This window comes from Chiloscyllium plagiosum, unplaced genomic scaffold (genome assembly GCF_037043375.1).
Source record: "Chiloscyllium plagiosum isolate Xiang-an unplaced genomic scaffold, Cpla_swu_hap1 HiC_scaffold_5, whole genome shotgun sequence".
In the NCBI taxonomy this organism is placed as follows: Eukaryota; Metazoa; Chordata; class Chondrichthyes; order Orectolobiformes; family Hemiscylliidae; genus Chiloscyllium; species Chiloscyllium plagiosum.
In genome coordinates, this window is record NW_028270143.1 from 45,202,946 (window position 1) to 45,227,781 (window position 24,836).

General features: G+C 43.0%; 1 protein-coding gene across 2 annotated transcripts in view; it reads left to right on the forward strand.

Annotated features, from left to right (window-relative positions):
* The window catches only part of ngly2 (N-glycanase 2), a 246,308-nt gene that overhangs the window by 72,356 nt on the left and 149,116 nt on the right, over nt 1-24,836 (forward strand). For both annotated transcript variants that reach the window (XM_087987132.1, XM_043689893.2), the window contains exons 6-7: nt 989-1,110; nt 16,749-16,917. In XM_087987132.1, coding sequence (XP_087843258.1) covers nt 989-1,110; nt 16,749-16,917 — 291 coding nt within the window. The remainder of the gene's footprint in view (nt 1-988; nt 1,111-16,748; nt 16,918-24,836) is intronic.

Below are 24,836 nucleotides of genomic sequence, written 5' to 3' on the forward strand. Positions count from 1 at the left end.
GATGTAAGAGGCCCAGGACCTGCATGTCCCGGGTGGTGTGGGAGGGGGAGTTGAAGTGTAGAGCCACAGGGTGATGGGGTTGCTTGGTGCGGGTGTCCCAGAGATGTTCTCTGAAATGATCCGCAAGTTGGCATCCTGTCTCCCCAATGTAGAGGAGACCACATTGGGTGCAACGGATACAATAGATGATATTTATGGAGATACAGATAAATTTCTCTCAGATGTGGAAAGATCCTTTGAGGCCTTAGACGGAGGTGGGGGGCAGGTTGGGCACAGATTTCACACTTCCTGCAGTGGCAGGGAAAGGTGCCGGGAGTGGGGTGAAGAGAGGTTCAATTTATTAGACTTATATTTACTAGAATTCAGAAAAAACAAGTGGAAAATCACATAGAAATCTGAAAAGTTCTAACCAGACAAGATGGGTTAAATGTGAGAAGGATGTTGCTGATGGAAGGAGAGTCCAGAATTAAAGGTCACAGTCTGAGGATATGGGGTAAACCATTTAGGACTCAGATTAGAAGTATTTTTTTTACTCAGAGCATGGTGAGCCTGTGGAATTTGCTACCACAGAAAGCAGTCAAAACCAATACATTGTATGATTTCAAGAAGGAATTGGATATGAGCACTTGAGACTAAGAGATGAAAGGGTATGGAACAGACTATTGAGTTGGATGATCAACTATAATCAAAATGCGTGGCAGACTAAGCTCAAAGGGTTGAATAGCCTAATCCTTCTATTTTCTGTATTTCTATGTAATAGTTTTATCATGAGCTCGTTTCCTGTGGATAGATTTTTATAGGAATTCCAGGGAATTGCGAATATCTATTTTCTGAAAATTAGTTGTTTATTTTTGAGCAATGTGTATACAAATGTCAAGAATTTCCATAACTTTCAACAGGAGTTGGAGGTTGATTTAAACAGTATAAAATAAAATATGTCAAATCATGCCAGTCATGTCAACAGTAATTTTTTTGCTTTTTTTCAAAGGTTCATTTATAAGAAAATCTTGAATACAAAGCTTCAGAGGCCAGCTACCATAAAAAATGTTTTCAATGACACTGTAATGCAAGGGGACAAAGGAGCAGTAGCAACTGTGGAACTCCCAGAAGGTAAAGTTCTTTATCTTTTCTACAGTTATTTTTCTATGCTGCTAATTTTAGAAATACTATCACCGACTACAGATGCACAAAATTCTCAGTAATATTCCTTAAATTGTCTATTAAACTAATATCATTTAGGGATTAATTTTATGACTCTCTAATAGGGGCAGACTAATCAATAATACAAAGATGCCTTTTCCTGTATAAGTGGACCCTTCAATGGTTGGAAGCAGTCTGTTACTATCTTCTCTGTCCTACCCTTGATATCTTTGAAAGGTTCTATCACATAATTTGATAAACTCCTATTTTCCAAAGAAGTCATTCCCAGTTTTTCTTCTGGTATTATCTCATATACTGGTACCATCTTAATATGTCTGCTGCCCAGTCCTAAATGTGATTCCAGTAAAACAATGGGACCATAAAAGCTGTCATCCCCGTTCCTTATATGAATGACAATATACCTTCCTTACTTTTAGATTAGATTAGATTAGATTCCCTACAGTGTGGAAACAGGCCCTTCAGCCCAACAAGTCCACACCAACCCTTCGAAGAGTAACCCACCCAGGCCCATTTCCCTCTGACTAATGCACCCACACTATGGGCAATTTAGCATGGCCAATTAACCTGACCTGCACATCTTTGGACTGTGAGAGGAAACTGGAGCACCCAGAGAAAACACACGCAGACACGGGGAGAATGTGCAAACTCCACACAGACAGTCGCCCGAGGCTGGAATCGAACCTGGGACTCCGGTACCGTGAGGCAGCAGTGCCAACCAACAAGCGACACCAATAAAATTTGAAATAATGACATTTTATTTGATGTGATATAAAACATCTTTCTTTAATCAATCGTCAATCATAAATAGCACGATGGGACAGTGGTTAGCATTGCTACCTCACAGCACCAGGGACCTGGGTTTGATTCTAGCTTTGGGTGACTGTCTGTGTGGAGTTTGCAAGTTTTCCCCGTGTCTGCGTGGGTTTCTGTCAGGTTCTCAGGTTTTCTCCCACGGTCTAAAGATGTGCAGGTTAGGTGGGTTGCCATGCGAAATGCAGGGTTAGAGGGATCGGGTGGGTCTGGGAAGGATGCTCTTTGGATGGTCAGTGCAGACTCAATTGGCCGAATAGCTTCTTTCTACACCGTAGGGATTCAATGAATGTTGGCATGTAAAAATGTGGAGATAATTTGACAAAATTTTATTTGTGTAGTTATTACACATTTTTAGTTCATATAATGTTGTAAGGAAAACAGGTACTTGACTGAATAAACATATACATTTTAGTTTTGTATAAAGTTATAGAGCACGGAGACAGGCCCTTTGGCCCAAACTGGTCCATGCCAATCAAAATGTCCATCCATGCGAACCCTATTTCCCTTGGCTCATATCCTTCTAAACCTTTCCTATCCATGTAATTGTCCAAATGCCTTTTAAATGTTAATGTACCTGCCTCAACCACTTCTGCTGGCAGCTCATTCCTTATGTGTACACCCTCTGTGTAAAAAAGTTTCCCCTCAGGTTCCCTTTTATTCTTTCCCCTTTAACCTTAAACTGATGCCCTCTCGTCCTCGATTCCCCAAATCTGGGAAAAAGACTGAGTGCATTCACCCTATCCATGCCTCTCATGATCTTATACACTTCTATGACACCCCCTCTCAATCTCCGACACTGTAAAGAAAAAAGTCCTAGCTTGTCCAACCTCTCCCTGTAACTCAGACTGTTGAGTCCTGGCAACATTCTTATAAATTTCGTTTGCACTCTTTCCAGTTTAATAATATCCTTCCTATAACAAAGTGACCAATACTGGACACAATACTCCCAAGTGAGGCCTCGACAACATCCTGTATAATTGCAATATAACTTCCCAACTTCTACAATCAATGCCCTGACTGATGAAGGCGAGTGTGCCAAAAGCCTTCTTCACTGCCCTGTCTACCTGTGATTCCACTTTCAGAGAAGCATGCACCTGAACTCCAAGATCCCTCTGTTCCACTACACTCTTTAAGGCCCTACCATTCACCGTGAAACTCCAACCTTGATTTGACTTTCCAAAATGCAAGATCTCACACTTATCTATGTTCAACTCGATTTGCCATTTCTTGGCCCACTTCCCCTGCTGATCAAGGTCCTGCTGCAATTTCTGATATAGATTATCATTAATATCACATTTGGAATATTGATAGTTATTTTAAACGTCCTGATTATGATAGGATATTATTTGATGGAAACGAATGTCATGGATGAGTCCAGTAGTATAGTCTCAACACTTTTTTCTCAAACGCAGAATATTCACATGAGGGGAAGGCATGAGTCATCGAATTACATGAAATTAAAGCACAGAAAAAGACCATTCATATTTATGTATCACATCAGCCTTCTTGCGTTATTCTTTATCGACTCTTTTATTCCCTTTCCCTCATATGCTATGTAGCTTCACATTAAATACATCTATGTTATTTGCCTGAACTACTCTTTATGGTGAAGCATTTCATATTTATCATTATTTGGGTAAAGAGGCTTCTCCTGTACTAATTATTGGATTTATCAGTGCCTTTAGCTTTATTCAAATATAAATATTTTCTCCAAATTTACCCTATCAAACCCTTTTGTAATTTAAAGACCATGGTCACATTTCAGCCGTCTCTCTTCGAGAGACACAAGCCCCAGCTGTTCAATTTTTGTTATTACAATTAACTGCTATCATTCTTGAAAATGTACCATTTTCTTCAGTATCTCAAAATTAATAAGTTAAAAATCACACAACACCAGGTTATAGTCCAACAGGCTTATTTGGAGGCACTAGCTTTCTAAGTGCTGCTTCTTCATCAGGTGGTTGTGACGAAGAAGCAGCACTTCGACCTGGTGTTGTGTGATTTTTAACTTTGTACACCCCAGTCTAACACCGGCACCAACAAATTAAAATTATAAAGTTGTCTAACCAAGGTTCTCCACAAGTTTACATTCAGTTAATATGTGTTCCACAAAATAGTCATATTGGTCTGCAAACATTGGGTGGAATCTTTTATAGAGGTCTGAGTGACATAGTCTATGTACTGGTTAGGTGGATTGGCCATGCTATGATGGCTGAATTGGACGCGCTGTCGAGCAAAGTCAATCTTGACATTAGCAACATCTTGTTGCAACTTTTATGGTGTTTCTGAGTAGTGAGGCAACTTTGTTAATAGGTAAAGGCGAGTTGCTAATTAAGGGGGATTATAATTGTTAAATGCATTATTAGCACTTCAATTTACCTCATTAATGTTTAGCTTTCTATCTTGCCAAAACTACCGAACAAGGTGATTCTTGAGAATTCACAATATGAAGTAGGTACCTGGCAGCTTTAGGTTGTTGTTGGCTGCAACCTGTCTCCAAACACTGCTGTGGCAATTAGCACAATCACAGAACCAAGCAGCTCGCTTTGCTAGGTAAAAACAATGACTGCAGATGCTAGAAACCAGATTCTGGATTAGTGGTGCTGGAAGAGCACAGCAGTTCAGGCAGCATCCAAGGAGCAGCGAAATCGACGTTTCGGGCAAAAGCCCTTCATCAGGAATAAAGGCAGAGAGCCTGAAGCGTGGAGAGATAAGCTAGAGGAGGATGGGGGTGGGGAGAAAGTACCATAGAGTACAATAGGTGAGTGATGGAGGGGATGAAGGTGATAGGTCAGGGAGGAGAGGGTGGAGTGGATAGGTGGAAAAGGAGCTAGGCAGGTCGGACAAGTCCGGACAAGTCATGGGGACAGTGCTGAGCTGGAAGTTTGGAACTAGGGTGAGGTGGGGGAAGGGGAAATGAGGAAACTGTTGAAGTCCACATTGATGCCCTGGGGTTGAAGTGTTCCGAGGCGGAAGAATGGGCGGCACGGTGGCACAGTGGTTAGCACTGCTGCCTCACAGCGCCTGAGACCCGGGTTCAATTCCCGCCTCAGGCGACTGACTGTGTGGAGTTTGCACATTCTCCCCGTGTCTGCGTGGGTTTCCTCCGGGTGCTCCGGTTTCCTCCCACAATCCAAAGATGTGCAGGTCAGGTGAATTGGCCGTGCTAAATTGCCCGTAGTGTTAGGTAAGGGGTAAATGTAGGGGTGTGGGTGGGTTGCGCTTCGGCGGGTCGGTGTGGACTTGTTGGGCCGAAGGGCCTGTTTCCACACTGTAATGTAATCTAATCTAAAAAAAAAATGATGAGGCATTCTTCCTCAAGGTGTCTGGTGGAGAGGGAGCGGCGGTGAAGGAGGCCCAGGACCTCCATGTCCTTGGCAGAGTGGGAGGGGGAATTGAAATGTTGGGCTACGGGGCGGTGTGGTTGATTGGTGCGGGTGTCCCGGAGATGTTCCCTAAAGCGCTCTGCTAGGAGGTGCCCAGTCTCCCAAATGTAGAGGAGACCGCATCGGGAGCAACGGATACAATAAATGATATTAGTGCATTTAATATCATGTGCAGGTAAAACTTTGATGGGTGTGGAAGGCTCCTTTAGGGCCTTGGATAGAGGTGAGGGAGGAGTTGTGGGCACAGGTTTTACACTCCCCCTCCCATTCTGCCGAGGACATGGAGGTCCTGGGCCTCCTTCACTTTTGCCCGAAACGTCGATTTCGCTGCTCCTTGGATGCTGCCTGAACTGCTGTGCTCTTCCAGCACCACTAATCCAGAATCTGGTTTCCAGCATCTGCAGTCATTGTTTTTACCTCGTTGATTTTAACCCTACTGCGAATCCTCTTGCAAGGATGCTTGCCTTGAAGAAGTTTTCCTCCTCTCTTTACAAGAATCTCAGGGAGTCCCTCTCCCACTGCAACTCCCAGGTCATTTCCTCTGCCCTGAAGCTCTTCAACCATGTTGTGAAACAAACTCGCTACCACAGCCACATTTGCTTCATTAGTGCCTGCCTCCGTAACCAACTCATCCCACACGGACTCCGGACCACCTTTAAACCAGCAGAGATCGGAACCAAACAGGACAAGCAGTACAGACTACATATTCAAAACCACCAGCAACGGTTCTCCTTCAAGATCCTCCGCTCCACGCTCACAGCAATGCGCCAGCACCTAACCTCTCTATAGTCATCCCTGCCTCAGCTGAGGGCCACACTCTCTCAGAATTGCAAAGGACCCACTCTGTACTATATCCTCAGGAGAATTCATACTCTCAACAAACAGTATTTCAATTCCATCTCAAACATCAAAAACTGTAAGTACAACAAACTTTCATCTACCCACCTCCATAACCAGCGCTCCTTAAACACTCCAGAAGATTCCCCCGGCCTCAGAAACTACTCCGACGCCATTAGCCTTGCGGCTGATGCAGGTGCTACCACTATGCTGCTTGATGATGTCACTTCTGCCCCCATCATGGCCACTCCCACAACCACTTCTGCCCCTCTCAATTCCTCATGCATCACACGTGACATCACGTCCGCCCCTCACATCATCGCTGATGCCACACACTCAGTGAATTCCGCCACCCCTACTGCCGTGGTCACCACCACTTCCGCCCCCACCAGTGCCATTCACCTGCATTCTGCTGACACGCCCCCCACAGACCCCACTGTCACTATCCCAACCCCCCAGAACCCTGAGCGGAACACTACCCCTGCTCATGACTCCACCCCCATTTCCCCCACCACCCCACCCACTCCAGTTACAGGTTCCGCCCCCACTCCCAGCTCCACACCCACACCAGATCCCAGCTCCCAGTCCTGCCGAGGTTTCACCATCCCTCCAGACCTTCCCCTCACTGAGGATGAACGATCAGTCCTCAGCAAAGGACTCACCTTCATCCCCCTCCGTCCACGCATCAATGAATTTAATACATGCCGTGACGTTGAACAATTCTTCCGTCGCCTCCACCTCCGAGCTTACTTTCACAATCAGGATTCCCGCCCACCTTCCGAGGACCCCTTCACCCACCTCCAACACACTGCATCCACCTGGACACCCCGCGCTGACCTATTACCTGCCCTCGACCTCTTCATTTCCAACAGCCGCCGGGACATTAACCGCCTCAACCTGTCTACCGCCCTCCCCCACTCCAACCTCTCACCCTCACAACGCGCAGCCCTACAATCCCTCTGATCCAATCCCAACCTCACCATCAAGCCAGCGGATAAAGGGGGCGCAGTGGTAGTCTGGCGCACTGACCTCTACACCGCTGAAGCCAAACGCCAACTCAAGCTCACCTCTTCCTACTGCCCCCTCGACCATGACCCCACCCCCCATCATCTCCAAACCATCATCTCCCAGACCATACAGAACCTCATCACCTCAGGAGATCTTCCACCCACAGCTTCCAACCTCATAGTCCGGGAACCCCGCACTGCCCGGTTCTACCTCCTTCCCAAGATCCACAAGCCTGACCACCCTGGCTGACCCATTGTCTCAGCATGCTCCTGCCCCACTGAACTCATCTCTACCTACCTAGATACTGTCCTATCCTCCCTAGTCCAGGAACTCCCAACATACATTCGAGACACCACCCACGCCCTCCACCTCCTCCAAGACTTCCGTTTCCCCGGCCCCCAATGCCTCATCTTCACCATGGATATCCAATCCCTTTACACCTCCATCCGCCATGACCAGGGCCTCCAAGCCCTCCGTTTTTTCCTCTCCAGATGTCCCCAATAGTACCCTTCCACCGACACTCTCATTCGTTTGGCCGAACTGGTCCTCACCCTTAACAATTTCTTCTTCGAATCCTCCCACTTCCTCCAGACCAAAGGGGTAGCCATGGGCACACATATGGGCCCCAGCTACGCCTGTCTCTTTGTTGGCTATGTAGAACAGTTGATCTTCCGTAATTACACCGGCACCACTCCCCACCTCTTCCTCCACTACATTGATGACTGCATTGGCGCCACCTCATGCTCCCGCGAGGAGGTTGAGCAATTCATCAACTTCACCAACACATTGCACCCTGACCTTAAATTTATCTGGACCATCTCTGATACCTCCCTCCCCTTTCTGGACCTCTCCATCTCCATTAATGACGACCAACTTGACATTGACATTTTTTACAAACCCACCGACTCCCACACCTACCTGAATTACACCTCTTCCCACCCTACCTCTTGTAAAAATGCCATCCCGTATTCCCAATTCCTCCGCCTCCGCCGTATCTGCTCCCAGGAGGACCAGTTTCACCACAGAACACACCAGATGGCCTCCTTCTTTAGAGACCGCAATTTCCCTTCCCACGTAGTTAAAGATGCCCTCCAACGCATCTCGTCCACATCCTGCACCTCCGCCCTCAGACCCCACCCCTCCAACCATAACAAGGACAGAATGCCCCTGGTGCTCACCTTCCACCCTACCAACCTTCGCATAAACCAACTCATCCGCCGACATTTCCGCCACCTCCAAAAAGACCCCACCACCAGGGATATATTTCCCTCCCCACCCCTTTCCACCTTCCCTCCGTGACTACCTGGTCAGGTCCATGCCCCCCTACAACCCACCCTCCCATCCTGGCACCTTCCCCTGCCACTGCAGGAACTGTAAAACCTGCGCCCACATCTCCTCCCTCACCTCTATCCAAGGCCCTAAAGGAGCCTTCCACATCCATCAAAATTTTACCTGCACATCCACTAATATCATTTATTGTATCCGTTGCTCCTGATGCGGTCTCCTCTACATTGGGGAGACTGGGCGCCTCCTAGCAGAGCGCTTTAGGGAACATCTCCGGGACACCCGCACCAATCAACCACACCGTCCCGTAGCTCAACATTTCAACTCCCCCTCCCACTCTGCCGAGAACATGGAGGTCCTGGGCCTCCTTCACCGCCGCTCCCTCACCACCAGATGCTTGGAGGAAGAACGCCTCATCTTCCGCCTCGGAACACTTCAACCCCAGGGCATCAATGTGGACTTCAACAGTTTCCTCATTTCCCCTTCCCCACCTCACCCTAGTTCCAAACTTCCAGCTCAGCACTGTCCCCATGACTTTGAGGAGAAAGTGAGGTCTGCAGATGCTGGAGATCAGAGCTGAAAATGTGTTGCTGGAAAAGCGCAGCAGGTCAGGCAGCATCCAGGGAACAGGAGAATCTATGTTTCGGGCATAAGCCTGAAGAAGGGCTTATGCCCGAAACGTCGATTCTCCTGTTCCCTGGATGCTGCCTGACCTGCTGCGCCTGTCCCCATGACTTGTCCGGACTTGTCCTACCTGCCTATCTCCTTTTCCACCTATCCACTCCGCTCGCTTTGCTAGTCAGCATTCCTCAGGTAAGGAGGTGTGGCTCTTGCTGTATGGCAGTGTGCTATGTCAATCTCATATCTGCACCATGTGCCAGCTGTCTACACAGCAAACACATTATATGTGCAGCAAGCAAGCAGCCAAGTCTCAGGGAAGTCGTTCTCCCCATCAGTCAAAAGTTCCAGAACAATAAGTCAAGGACTGCCTCCCAAACCAGTCCAGGGTATTGGCTCCTGAACCTCAGGACTGAGGGCATGTTGACATAGGATGATGAGTCTGGTGAGCATTTGATGTGCCACTTCCCCACAAGGAGACAGGATTATGCCACTGAAGTAATAGTCTCCCAACTTTTCTTCCCACTACAGCAGCCCCTCCTTGTTGATCCCCATCCCCTTTGTTACTGTATCCGGACTTGATGGCCTATCCTTGGCCCATCCCCTTAAGCAAAGTAACCGGACAGCCCTCGACAAAAGTATCCTAATCCCTACCTGATGGTTGTCACAGTGCACCAGATTGTGCACCGAAACTCTCTAATGCTAATGTTCCCACAGTTTCGGAGCCTGTCTGGGCTACTGGAGACAGCTTTGCCAATGCTTATTCTGACACCTCCATGCTCTCCTCCCTAGAGGTTGAGGAAAGGCTTCTGGTGCAACTGCATGTTTTTCCGTGGTAGTGGTAGACGTCCTGATGGTAGCTACAGAACAAAAGCAAGGGCAGATGTCATGCCCAGTGGTTAGAAATGGTATGCAAAGAATTACACTGACAGAGAGGCTAATTTGAGATTTGCGATCGAGTGAAGAATGGAACTTATTCATTTGCTGGGATGTGAATGACTTGGCATATGTGCAAGAGGAGTTAAGAGTGTTGATTATGGGTAGCACGACTGTTACCGCAGGTGGTTAGAAGGTGGTGAGGTGTCTTGGGTAGGTGGGGAGGCAGTGCAGAGACTATGCCAGGTCAGTGGTATGGGAAATTGGTGGGCATGAGAATAAATGAGGGAGACATTACCATCAGAGGTCAGAGTGGCAAAGCATGAGTGTCGTTGGGAGATATGTGAAGTATGAAGATATGGAATTAGTGTGATGTAGAAGAAAGAAGTGTGTGTCACTTACCTTAGTGGAATGGAGATAGTCATTCACCTTCTTAATGCTGGTCATTTCCCTCTGCAGTAGAGATGGCACTGACCTGGGTGACAAACCTGGACCAGGCCACATGGGTCTGGTGGGCTGGCCTTCACTACCTGTGCTCTAGGGAGAGGATACCTCTTCTTTGACCCATGCCCTCAACCAGGACCTTCATATTGAAGAATCACAACGCCATCTTCCCCTTCTCTGACATGTTCAGATTCCATCCTAAATACTTGCTGTTTTTATTTAATTCTTTTTTTCAGTCCAATTCCTCCAGAAATGAGCATAGGTATTTTGTTTTCTTTATTTAATGAACTTAATTAAAATGTGTCACTTTGTTTACATTTTGTGTCACAATGTTTAAATCTTTATTTCTCAATCTATTTGTTCATATACATCCCTGTGTCTCTTAATATTTCCATCTCCTTAGTATTCCTTTCCAACTATATCACCTCACATTTGCCTGTCTTGAAATTACTTTGCCAATTAAACACACATTTTGTAAGTCTATTAACATCTTGTATTTTATCATGTGCTTCCATTGTGTTAACTGTGCTCAAGGTTAGTATTGATTTCTTATTCCACGAGTCAAATCATTATTATGAATTACAAGAAGCACTGCTATCAGTACTGATCCCTGTGGAATATCACTTCCCCTTTTTATCAACCCGAGAAGCTGTCATTAACCATTAATCTCTGTTTTCTGTTTTATAGCTAAATTGCTGTCTGTTCTACTGCTGTCTTCTGAGTCTACATATCCTGAATTTAGACATACAGCTACTTGTGGCACTTTTGAAGGCATTTTGAAAGTCCAAACACATTATGTCTTCTACATTATCCTTCTCTGCTCTTTATCTTGCTTCTTCCAATAATTTGCTAAGGTTGGTAACAGATGACATTCCCTTTTGAAATTTCTACTAACTGTTTGGTTTCTAGATGCTTTTCTATTCCAATATCTTTCCTATCAAGCTATCTTGTCCATCGTTTCCTGGAATTATTCTGTACTCCTTTGTAAAATGCAGGTAATAGTCAGATCTTCAACATGCTGAAAAGCATGGATAATGGAAATGAAATTAAACCACTTAACCTGAAGTATACAAGTTCAAAACATATCTTACTTCAAATAAGTTACGAATTAGAAAGTTTTCTGTGACAGAGGAGTGGCTATGTGAAATGATTATGTCAGTCTCTGCTTTGAAAGAAATGCAAAGAAACTATGTGCAACTTTCCCTTGGAAAATTAAGTGGTTTAAGTCTATTATAGCTCAGTTTTAATATTTATTTCAAAATGATTTTTAAAAGTATTCAATGAGGAGATAGATTGATAAAACTGAATCCTAGATGTAAGTGGATATTAAGGAATATATTTCAATGGGATTTTCCTGATCATCCACTATACTTTTTCTAGCTTAAATTTTCAACTCTACAATCCTGGTCCAAATATAGGAAAATATAAATATGAAGAAAGACCTGGAAATTAGGATATTTCTCAATAGAACACTAATGATCATGTGTCAATGTAATTGCGTGTTTAAAAGTTGGGAAGTTTGAGGACAGGGTAAATAGAAACATTGGTTAAAGAATCGACCTGGAGACAAGATTAAACATAAGATTTAGATCAGAATTTAATGGAATCATTTGCTTTCTCTGTTCAATGTTTAAGGAGAAACATTTTTCAGAGAAATTACAGTTTTCTCTAGGTTCATTATACTGCCACTTAGCAAGGTGAAGAGTATAATTAAAACTGAAATGGCTTTATAGACAGTAACCACATTACACGGCAGCAAAATTGGTCTATGAGTAATGCCCATAGAGAATTTAATACTGACATCTAACCCTCTATTATAAAATGTAACGGCTGTCATTAGTAATATGGCTAATTGACCATTGTGTTATTTTCTAGATGTTACAAAGTGGCAGCTTCCTGACAATTACCCCTTAGCACATGCAGTCTCAAATTACGTCACTTTATGTCCTCTGCAGTCTTTGTATTTGATCTAGAGGTTGTGTATAAATTAATAGTTTACACTTGGCTTGCTGCCACTAAAGCTATTAACTGGAATTGCTGAAGGTAACAACCCAGGCAGAATAATGCTGCCAAGAAAGTGCTGCACTTGTGTTAGATGTTATATCTAGAGCTTGTGCAACTATACATCCAGGACCAGTAAGACATAGTGGACAGTTTATCAAAAAGGTTGGATTGTCCTGAACACTGGTGTCACGGTGCATTTTGTGATGTATGGACATTTCTGGCAAGGCTATCATTTATTGCCTATCCCTCGTTGCTACTGAATTGAATGTCTTGCTAGGGCATTTAAGAGTGTGGCTATGAGCTAATGATATCTCTGTGGGTCTGGGGTCACACTCGACTGAGTGGGAGGGGGAGATGAAATGTTTGGCCACGGGGTGGTGAGGTAGGCTGGTGCGGGTGTCCCAGAGATGTTCCCTAAAGCGCTGTGCGAGGTGTCCAGTCTCCCCAATGTAGAGGAGACCGTATCGGGAGCAACAGATACAATAAAAAACATTGGTGGATGTGCAGGTGAAACTTTGATGGATGTGGAAGGCTCCTTTGGCGCCTTGGATGGAGGTGAGGGGGGGATGTGTGAGCGCAGGTTTTGCAATTCTGGTGGTGGTAGGGGAAGGTGCCAGCAGGGGAGGGTGGGTTGTTGATGGGCCTGGACCTGACCAGGTAGTCACGGAGAGAACGGGCTTTGTGGAGAGACATATATCCCTGGTGGTGGGGTCCGTTTGTAGGTGGCAGAAATGTCGGCGGATGATACGGTTTATGCGAAGATTGGTAGGGTGGTAGGTGAGGACCGGGGGGGTTCTGTCCTTGTTACAGTTGGAGGGGTGGGGTTTGAGGACGGAGGTGCGGGATGTGGATGAGATGCGTTGGAGGGCATCTTCAACCCCGTGGGCAGGGAAATTGCGGTCTTTAAAGAAGGAGGCCATCTGGTGTGTTCGGTGGTGGAACTGGTCCTCCTGGGAGTAGATACGGCGGAGGCAGAGGAATTGAGAATATGGGATAGCATTTTGCAGGAGGTAGGGTGGGAAGAGGTGTAATCCAGCTGTGGGAGTCGGTGGGTTTGTAGAAAATGTCAGTGTCAAGTCGGTTGTCATTGATGGAGATGGAGAGGTCCAGGAAGGGGAGGGAGGTGTCAGAGATGGTCCAGGTGAATTTAAGGTTGAGGTGTAATGTGTTGGTGAAGTTGATGAACTGCTAGCCTCCTCGCGGGAGCACGAGGTGGCGCCAATGCAGTCATCAATGTAGCGGAGGAAGAGGTGGGGAGTGGTGCCGGTGTAATTACGGAAGATGGACTGTTCTATGTAGCCAACAAAGAGACAGGCATAGCTGGGGCCATAAACATGCACATCACCCAATGTCAATAATTGTATCCGTTGCTCCCGATGCGGTCTCCTCTACATTGAGTAGACCGGACGTTTTCTCGCAGAGCGCTTTAGGGAACATCTCCAGGACACCCGCACCAATCTACCCCATCGCCCCGTGGCCAAACATTTCAACTCCCCCTCCCACTCTGCCGAGGACATACAGGTCCTGGGCCTCCTCCACTGCCATTCCCTTACGACCCGACGCCTGGAGGAAGAACACCTCATCTTCCTCTTCGGAGGACTTCAACCCTATGGCATCAATGTGGACTTCACTAGTTTCCTCGTTTCCCCTCCCCCCACCTTACCCCAATTCCAACCTTCCAGCTCAGCACAATCCTCATGACCTGTCCTACCTGCCAATCTCCCTTCCCACCTATCCGCTCCACCCTCCTCTCTGACCTATCACCTCCATCCCCACCCCCATTTACCTATTGTACTTTTTGCTACCGTCTCCCCAGCCCCACACTCTTCCCATTTATCTCTTCACCTGGAGGCTCCCTGCCGTCAGTCCTGATGAATGGCTTTTGCCCGAAATATAGATTTTTCTGCTCCTCGAATGCTGCCTGACCGGCTGTGCTTTTCCAGCACCACTCTAATCTAGACTCTGACTTCCAGCATCTGCAGTACTCACTTTTGCTTAGTCCATTTAGATAGTAATCTGCCTTCCTGTTCTTGCCTCCAAAGTGGATAACCACACATTTATCCGCATTAAACTGATTCTGCCATGCATCCGTCCACTCACCTAGCTTGTCCCAGTCACGCTATATTCTCATAACATCCTCCTCACATTTCACCCTGCCACCCAGCTTTGTGTTATCAGCAAATTTGCTCATATTACTTTTAATGCCTTCATCTATATCATTAATGTATATTGTAAACAGCTGCGGTCCCAGCACCGAACCTTGTGGTACCCCACTGGTCACCACCTGCCATTCTGAAAGGGACCCGTTTATCACTACTCTTTGCTTCCTGTCAGTCAGCCAATTTTCAATCCAAGTCAGTACCTTGCCCCCAATAATGCCATATATTGACTTATTCTCCCTGCACATTCTTATGTTTTATTTGTCCCTTTTGTTAAGCTGTGGTAGTTCATGCAGGACTGCCGCCTTGCCTCTTGCTTGATACAAGCATAGTACTTACCTATATATTCCTCCACAAGAACTTGTGACTGGTTAAAAAGGCTCAGTATAACTAGATGCTGCAACAAATTTCATCTCTATCAATTCAGTTTGGTTTGTGATCTGAGTTTTTATCAATGAGTAACTCTGTTCAAGAATAGGAAATATGAAATGGATATTGTACGAGGCCAAACAAACAAAGGGAATAAATCAGACTGGGTAGAAGGCTAAATGTCATTTTTGAAGAGTTTCAATGAGATAGTAGATTGAGGAAGAGTTATTGGCATGAGACATTGAATGGTTATTTTATAGAATGTTTGTAAGAGCAGAATACTGCAAAGTAGGACTTGTATAGGTAGAGATGGTGGTTTAGAATAATACAAGTTGCTGATAGCTTACATGTTTGTACTAACGATGGTTTGCATGGATTGATTTTGAATGATGTTGAATTTAGCATTGTATATGAACTAGTTATGCTTTCATTTTTTTTTGGAGGTTAATGGCTAACATGAAACCCATTAATTGACCTGAGGAGAAACAGGCTGTATAATTATGGCTTGATTTATCAGAATATCATAATAGAGTGATAATTTATTTTCTTTGCAGATGTGTAAAGCTTTGTGATCAATGCTACAAATGGAAAAACATCTGCCTTGGGACTGCACAGATGATAATTACTGTTTAAGAAGGATGACAGATCATAAATACATGCATTAGATATACTTAGTTTTTGATTGATTACTGTTTGTTTGTGTGTAAGAACTATAGAAAGACATGTTAATGAGAAAGGTAAAGCCTTAGACTACATCTGTTGTGCACAAGAATAAAAAGGTAGTAGCAGACTAAAGATTCCATCAGAAAAAATACTGATTGCATCTTAAATTGTTACGGTTCATTTCAACAACTGTGTGTGCATAAAGCAGGTGGTTCAAAGCTTCCCATAGGTCGGGCATTGGGCCTCATTTCAACACCTTGGGCAAATTACCAGTCCTTTCATCCTTCTGGAGATGACTGTCCCATTGCAGAAGGGTCAGTATTCTTATGAGGAGCATCCCCAAGCTTAGTCAAGAGTTGTGGTGGAGGGGAAGACGTACAACAACCAGGGAATGTGTTTTATTTATCTTTGCATGGGATATGAGCATTGTTGGCAAAACCTATCCCAATTAATGAAGGAAAAGCAGGAATATTCTTAAAACAGGTAGTAAGCTAGTGATTTGCATATATAATGTGCCTAACAACTGTTTTAGGCCATTGTCGCAGACTGCCAGATGATTGTAGGACTGGATTTGGGGTCAGGTGCAGTTTAGATGGCTTGAGATCCACAAGACTGCTGCTTCACGCAGCAAGGTCCAACACTTTCCCATTTCTTACCTACCTACTTGGATGCAAATGGAGGATTTGGAGTTGACAGTTTTTGTAAACTGAGCTCATAGATTAAGACAACAGTGTGCAATGAAAAGAAGATATTTCTTCAACTATCTGGTTGTGTAAAATCTCTCAATCTTTCTTTACATTATAGCACAGAACATGTGAACATTACAACTCCTTTCTCTGCACTTTGTCTTCTGTCCAATAACTATCTTTAAATCATTCCATTTGTAACCTTGTGATTTTGAAACTTTTTCCCTTAGTTGGCTTTTGTATTTATTTACTTTGTTTGGAATTGACAAAATCATTTTTTTGTGTTAGTGCAGATTGCACTTTCATGCTTGTTTCTCAACAGAGATATTTTTGATGCATTGAAACTATTAGCATAAATGAGAAGATCAGCAAGTTGAAATTTAAATATGCATATAATGGTAACAAATGATATTGAAGTTAGCTGTTTCTGGTTTCCTTAGACCTGTTTTCATATGACCGTTTGGAACTTGATGCTTCATTGTCGTGCCCTGGAACAAAAGATGAAACTTGTCCCCATTGGGATCACACAGTTCAGCTGTATGTGTGCTGTATGCACAGCAGCTCATTCTGCAATCTTGAACTTGGAAGATGGATTACGCCATTTCGCAGGTAAGCCAATATCTAATATATGAATGTCAGAAGTATCATATGCAGTACCAGATACATGGCAATGAGAACAGAACAAGCCATTTAGCCCACTATAGTGAAATCAGTGTTTAACTTGAAACTTTTTACTTTCTACTCACTTCTACATATTCATTTGAGCTCGTTATTTTGAAATACTTACTCAGTTTCTTTCAGAGAAGAGAGAGAAAGAGAGGCAGATGGAAGAGAGTGAGAGAGAGAGAGCAAGCTGGCATCAGGAGTAGGGCTCCTGAGCTGGAGCTCATCTGCTCTGATTGCTTTTTTTTCATTATTTGTCTCTCTTCTCTTGTTTCTTTTCTTTCTATACTTTTACTCACCTCTTCTGTTGAGTTTGGTCAGCATCGGCAGCAGCAAGAGCCCAGGGTAGACCTCAAGCAAGCCCACAATAGACATTGTGTGGGCCCTGTGCAGACCTTGAACAAGTCCAGCACAGAGGCGAAGAGGTCCAGTGCGGATTCCACTGAGCCCTTATTTACTTTTCTGGGGAGAGCTCAGGACCTGGCATCAGAACTGGCAGCTGCTACAGCGGCAGAGCTGACATCAACGAGGTAGGCCCAGCAGCAAAGATGGCATCTGAGGATCGGTGACTTCACATTGTTTGGATCCAACACTGGTGACAACGAAGAGGTGGCAGCAGGGCATCATAGAGACATTGAAGTGGGCCAGTGATGAGAGATCCGAATCTGATGTAGGTTGGTCCAGCACAGGTGGTGGAGAAGCAGTGGTGGAGGAGAATTGGCCCTGTGACAAAGATGGCGCCTGAGGATTGGCGACTTCGTTGGTTGGATCCTGAGCAGATATTGGCAAAGCGATGGAGGAGGGATGGCAGTAAATGATGACAAGCTGGCTCAGGGCTGATATTCTCTCCTTAAGCTATATTTTTGTTTTTCTTTATTCTTAAATTATTCGAAATGACAGAGCCATGGCAACAAATGAAAGCTTTTCATTCTTATTTTATTGTGTACTTACTGTAAAATACACCTGACAATAAAATCAATCATTCGTAATGTCTGTCTCGATAGCTTGTGTAACAGTTCATGTTCATAGTAAGGAAAGAAAATCTTATAAGTTTCCTTTGATATTCATCGAGTGATAACTTTAAGCCTGTGTCTCGATATCACAAATTTGTCAGCTTATGGAAACAAACTTTCGCTGCTTACCTTCTCAAAACCTCAATTATTTGTGTCTTCAATTTTCACTGTTTTGCAGAAAAAGAGACTAATTTTTCATAAATAGCAAAATACTGCAAATGCTGAAGACTTGAAATTAGAACCAAAAAGGAGAATCTCAGCAGGTCTCTACCAACAGTGGACAGTAAAACAGCATTAGTATTTCAAGTCCAACATATAAATACACATAGATATATGGGAAGAAACAATTTTGCAGATTTCTTTTCATAACTTTAACTTATTTTTCTGGCATGATTACGGTAATTATTCACTGTGCCTTTTCTAATATCCTCACTATAATAAGTATTGAAAACCAAACATCTAACCAGTGTCTGTACAAATTGACTGAGGAGTCAGGTGTTTGTGTTCTGGAGGCAACATGATTTTATTATAGCTTCACCATCCAGATAAACTCAGATTTAAATATTAAATGTACTTTGTTACCAATTCATTTCGACTTAGCACTTAGGATGGTGAAAACAGAGTGTGTCTGTTAATTCTTTTTGAGACATTGCAGATCCCAAAGCAATTGCAAATAAATTTTCCAGCAGCATGCTGATGAGTTTTTTGTGCATTTTAGATGATGTCAAGGCAGGAAGAATAAATTATGCTTAGAATATTGGTGAGGTGCCAAACAGGCTAGTAATCACTCACTAATAACAAGGAAGAAAACAGGGGGAACCACAATATTGCTTCCTGCTATTTGCAAAGAGATACATTCATTCCAGTACACATCCTGTTCCACAGAATGTTGCTTTAATCTGGAAATATTTGAAAGGACCAGTACCACCAATACTATTTACTTTTCAGTGATAAGTTTATGTCAGAGATTTAATGGCCTCTTAAGCAAAATATAATTGAAATATTAGTACTTAGCAAGGAATCTTGTTTGTACTTTTCCATTGTATAAGGTAAGTTCTCAAAGGAATCGAAAATAAAAAGCTTTAAGATCAGACTGGAGATCTCCGAATAAGGCATTGACCATATGGGACTCAGATAAGACTATAAGATTTAGGAGCAGAAATAGACCATTCAAACCATCAATTCTGCTCCATTGTTCAATGAGATCATGACTAATCTGATAATCCTCAACTTCACTTTCCTGCATTTTATCTATATCCCTTGATTCCCCTTCTGATTAAAAATCTATTTCAACCTTGATTACACTGTGTATAGACCTTCATATGCCCGCAATGATTCAATCTTTTATCTGTCTCTTGTTGCAAAAGACAAGCTTGGCCATGTTGCCACAGTTGGATTGTGCTGAGTCACCTATTCCTCCTGAAGGATTCTACACAGGAAAATATCTTTGAGGACCATGGCAGTGTAACATTCCTCAGACTGAATGGAAAAAAAAGATAGTGGATTTTGTCAGATGTTTTCCTGAACTGGACCATTTGGTACAATTCCTCCTCACTATAACTTTCAAACAAATATCCAAGACATAGCTTTGTCGCTTGATAAGAAGGAATGTCTTACCAGTTTCTTCTTGTGAGCCTGGAATCTCTACCCCACCATTTGTCATTCTAAAGATGGCTGTTCTGGAGAAAAGATGAATAATGCTTTTGCAAAGCAGTTCTGGAGAAAGATGCAGTGTTTTTATTGAGGTTCAGCGCATGCAGCTCCGTGGTCCTGTGCTCCATCAGCTATTCCGACAGGGATACAGACAGAGAAAATCAGTTGGAGGTGGAGGACCATTACCTCAGTGAAAAATGTTCATTTGTCTGCCCAAAATATTTGGATTTTCCAATTCAGTGAGTTGTCCATGACAACAACATTGCAGACCAATGTTCATGACTGTGTGCTATGGGAAGCAGTAAAGCTTGGGGCAGCTACCAGAAAGGCACAATGGGAAAAGGCCACTGTCCCAAGGCCTTTGTACATAGTACATTGACAGGCTGGAAACTGAAAAGTCCCATGGCCTGTATGAAAGACATGTAAAGAACATTATAACTGTAACAAATGTAGTACTGGAAGACATTGAGTTGTTTTGCACTTTGTGAAATGACAATGTTAAAAAGTAATAATGCATTTTTATGAATTTAATGACAAAGCATGTCTTTGGATTTAAAAAGAAAAGGCTAGCATTCATCAAATGATATCAGCAACACCATAAACAACTTACTGTGTATAGTACAAGTAAAAGCCTTAAATATAAAACATCAGAAAATTTATGTTTTTTTTTGTTTGCAATATCATACTTGAATATTGTTCAAAGTCAAAAAGTGTGGTGCTGGAAAAGCACAGTCGGTCAGGCAGCATCCGAGGAGCAGGAAAATCGACGTTTCAGGCATAAGCCCTTCCATCAGGAATGAGGCTTGTGGGCCAAGGGGGCTGAGAGATAAATGGGAGGAGGCTGGGGCTGGGGAAAGGTAGCTGGGAATGCAATAGGCAGATGAAGGTGGGGGTGAAACTGATAGGTCAGAGAGGAGAGTAGTTACAGTCATAATGTTCATTATATGTCGATTCTCCTGCTCTTTGGATGCTGCCTGACTGGCTGTGCTTTTCCAGCACCACACTTTTCAACTCTGATCTCCAGCATCTGCAGTCCTCACTTTCTCCTAGTTGAATATTGTTCAGTAAATTTCCTTGGAGTAAATTTCCTTACATGTCCAGTTTGTAAATTGAATAATGAGTTACTATGCTGTTCCTGTTGTAAGTAGATTCCTATATGCACTATTCACACTACATTACTCTCTCTTCAGCTGAACTTCCTTTAGTTCTCCTACATATTTCAAGTGACTTTTGGCACAAAGAAAGTCACTCCTAATTTCAGTGGAAGACCTCAGTATGCGAAAGGTGAAGGATTTACTTTAGTATTCTAACTTAACCTTAGTTCTGGCAGCTCAGATTTTGTAGTATATATTTGCTGGGTTCTGGAAGCATCTCCTGAAGTATATGTACAGGATGTCCTTAGCCTCTACTGACTAATGAGGACAGTATACAGCTTTCATAATCCTTGATGGAACAAAACTGTGACTGGGCATTGTTGCCTTCCCATTTGAAGGTTTCCAGTGGCTATTGTACAACGTCATTTGAGTTAGTTTTCCCAAATTGTGTGAAATCCCTGGGCTGTTCTCAAGAGTATTTAATGGTTTTCAGTATGGATTCAAAATTTTAAGGCAAAAACCTAGCAAATACTATCTTGGAATAGTTACTTTACTTTTCTAGATGTTCATGGCTGTTAAATTATTTCCTAAGTGAGCACCTTTGAAATTAGGATAACTTGATGAAGTAAAATAAAAGTGATTTGAGGAAAATTTACAAATTTACTGGACATAAAAGGTTCAAAAGTATAAGTATTAATTAAGAATGAATCCTTGTTGGCTTTTCTCTTAAATGAGTCAACTTTTGTAAAGAGTATCCCTGGGTTTTGAATAAAAAGCATGCACTTAAAACAAGTTTTGTTCTAGAATTTTCTTCGCCTTTTTGTGCTACTTTTTTAATATACGAGTTAAACTGCCCATGATGTTGCCTATAGTCAGTGAGAAATATAATGTTCCTTTTAATATCCAAGATGAGAATGGAATTTGAAGAGTCTTTTGAAAACTCCTTTATCGAGTTGCTTGGCGATCAGAGTCTGTATTCTGCCAGCTAAAATGTCAAACAACACAGCAGTTTTATTTTATTGCTTGCCTTATTCCTGTGTCATTTGTGTGATGGTCAGTTTCAGAAGAGATGAACCTACATCAAATTTTAACACAGTGGTTACTTGTCTGCCCACTCGGTTGATTAGGAAAGAAGAAATAAAAATCCTCAGATGGGGGAGTGTTGTCATTAACAACCATTACAAAATAAATTGTTGCAAGGAATTAATGGCATCACTACTAATGCAATCATCATATGACTTTCCACTGACCGAGGATGGATGCAACACTGAAGAAGCACAACAGCATCCAAGGTAAAGCAGTATTTGCTCAGCGCACTATACATGAGCTTAAACATTGCAGCAACACTAAATGGGAGGTCAGTGTAATCCTAACTACGAGGTACATTATAGCAGGTGGCAAGGCTTTCTCTGCAGTTCATCCCAAACTTATAATCTCAGCCACTTAGGAAGAATTGGCAGCAAGACCAAGAGAATAGTATTATCCCTATATCCCCTTCCATGTTGCATGCCTTTCTAGCATTGATGTTATTCTTGCTGTTTCATTATTATGAGTCAAAATTCTGGAACACCTTGCTGAATGACATTCACTGCAAGGACTTCATCTGCAGAGTATGCCAACATTTTTACTGGATATTATTGTTTATTAATGTACTTTACATTCAGAAATATGTCTTTACTTGATCTTGCCTCCAAATGCACATCAGGTGATTCATTCTTAACTGTGAATCCAGACCCAGAGCAAAATGATTGACCCAGATGGTTACAAGGGCAGGTCAGAGTCTAGTAACAGTTCGCCTGACTGATCAAAGCCTGTCTACCATCTACAAGGCATAAGGCAATAGTTTGCTGGAATATGCTCCATTTGCCTGGAGGAGTGGAGCTCCAACAACACTCAGGAAGCTTGACACCATCCAGGAGAAAGTACCACATTCACAAAATCCCTCCACTCCTTAATGCTCAGTAGCAAAAATGTGCACAACCTACAAGAATCACTGCAAAAAATCACTAAGGCTCCTTAGACAGCACCTTCCAAGCCTAGAACCATTTCCATCTAGATGGAAAAGAGCAGCAGGAACATGAATATATCACCATCTGCATGTTCCCTTCCAAACCACTCACCATCCTGACTTGGAAATATATAGCCATTTCTTTACTGTTACTGGATCAAAATCCTGGAATTCCCTCCCATATAGGTCTGTATACAGTTCATGGTCAGTAGTGGTTCAAGGGCAACTAGGGATGGGCAATAAATGCAGGCTCAGCCAATAATACAAACATCACCTCATGATTGAATACATTTTTTAAAACCTCACATTGTTTTCTGACATAGCCAGTCCATTCAATCCTGCAAAGTTCTCCTCACTGACAGCTGAGAATTATTGTGTATTATAGTTGATATATTCATGAAGTGAGTCATGTGTCACTTGTGAATATTCAGCCAGTGCTTATGGGTTTGTTCATGCTTGTTTGTGAGTTTTTACAACTTTTGGATAAAAGCCTCTCTGTTGGGTTGCAGCAATGGTGAGTTTGAATCTTCTTATTTGTGACTGGACAAAATAAATGCCCCATACAGAATAAGGACTTGTGCCAAAATTGAGAAAGGCATCCCATCCGCTAGCTAAGTTCCAGAATGACGCAAATATGTTCATTGAATTTTATGCCTTACAATAAATGTTCCAGGGTCTTCTATTATCATTAATCTAATTGGCAGGACAGACACACCAAAGATGTTGGCACAGTAGTCTACGTTCAGGAGGGAGTGCCCTAGAAGTCCTTAACATTGATTTAACACCCCTTAAGTCTCAAGGCATCAGGTCAAATATAGACAAGGAAGCATCGTGTTGATTACTTCAGCCGAGTGAAAACAATTGACATGCATTCTATTGAGAGTAGGAAAGTGTCAGGTTGTAATCTAGGTGGGTGACTTCAATATACATCACCAAATGCTCAACAGCATTACTGACTATGTTGATTGATGGTAGGTGGTAGGTGATAAGGGAACCAACTTGAAGGAGAACTTACATGACCTTGTCTTTGCTAATCTACCTGTTGTAGATGCATTTATTTGTAAGAATACTGGTAAAAGAAATCACCATACTATTTGTATGGAAGTAAAGTCCTTCATAATGAGGATGCCCTTCATTCTGTTCTGTGACAGTGTTGTCATGCTTATTGTTTTAGATTCAGAACCAGTCTAGTAGTTCAAAACTGTGCATCATCATTGGTAGGTGCTGTCAGTCATCAGCAGCAGGATTACATGCAACCACTATCACCAAGTCTTGTCCTGGAATATCCCTCATTCTACTGTTGCCATTATGACAGGGAGCTAATCTTGGCTCAATTAAAAATGAAGGACAATAAGCTAGAAGGTGTAATCTTCAACACTATGATGAACAGCAGACCTTATTATGTGATTCCACAACAAAGGGGTCTGATCAGAGGTCTGCAGTTCTGCCACATATAGAAATGAATTGGAGTGGACTACATATGCTAAAGAACTAATGGGTGTAGGAGGCTCCATGAACATCCTCATCCTCAGTGAAGGTGGAACTTTGTGCAAAGGTTGACTCAGAAGTATTGAGCCATCTTTGGCCAGTCTACTCTTGAAGTTCACCAGCATCAGAGATGTCAGTCCACAAAATATTAAGAAACAACTTACTATTCTGGATAAACAAAGGTAATGTACACTGACAATATCCTGACTGTTGTGAAGATATGAACTCCAGAATTCGTTGTGTCCCAAGCCAAGCTCTTTCAGTACAACCTTCCTGACAATTTGACCAGCTAGGAAATTGCCTTTGCATGTGCCATGTCAGGACAAAAGCAAACCAGACATTTACTGCATATCAGTCTCTACTCAATCATCAGCGAAGTGATGAGACATGATTGACAGCGCAACCAAACAGTACTTATACAATAACAACTGATTGCTGATATTTCATATGGGGCTGGCGAAGATCATTTAGGTCTAGAACTCATTATGCCCTTTGTCCAAACATGGACAGAAGGGCTAATTCCTGAGATGCTGTAGCACAACTTTCTTTGACATGAAGACAGTATTTGAAAATAGTGACAAAGCCTGATCAAAATTGAAATCAAAAAGA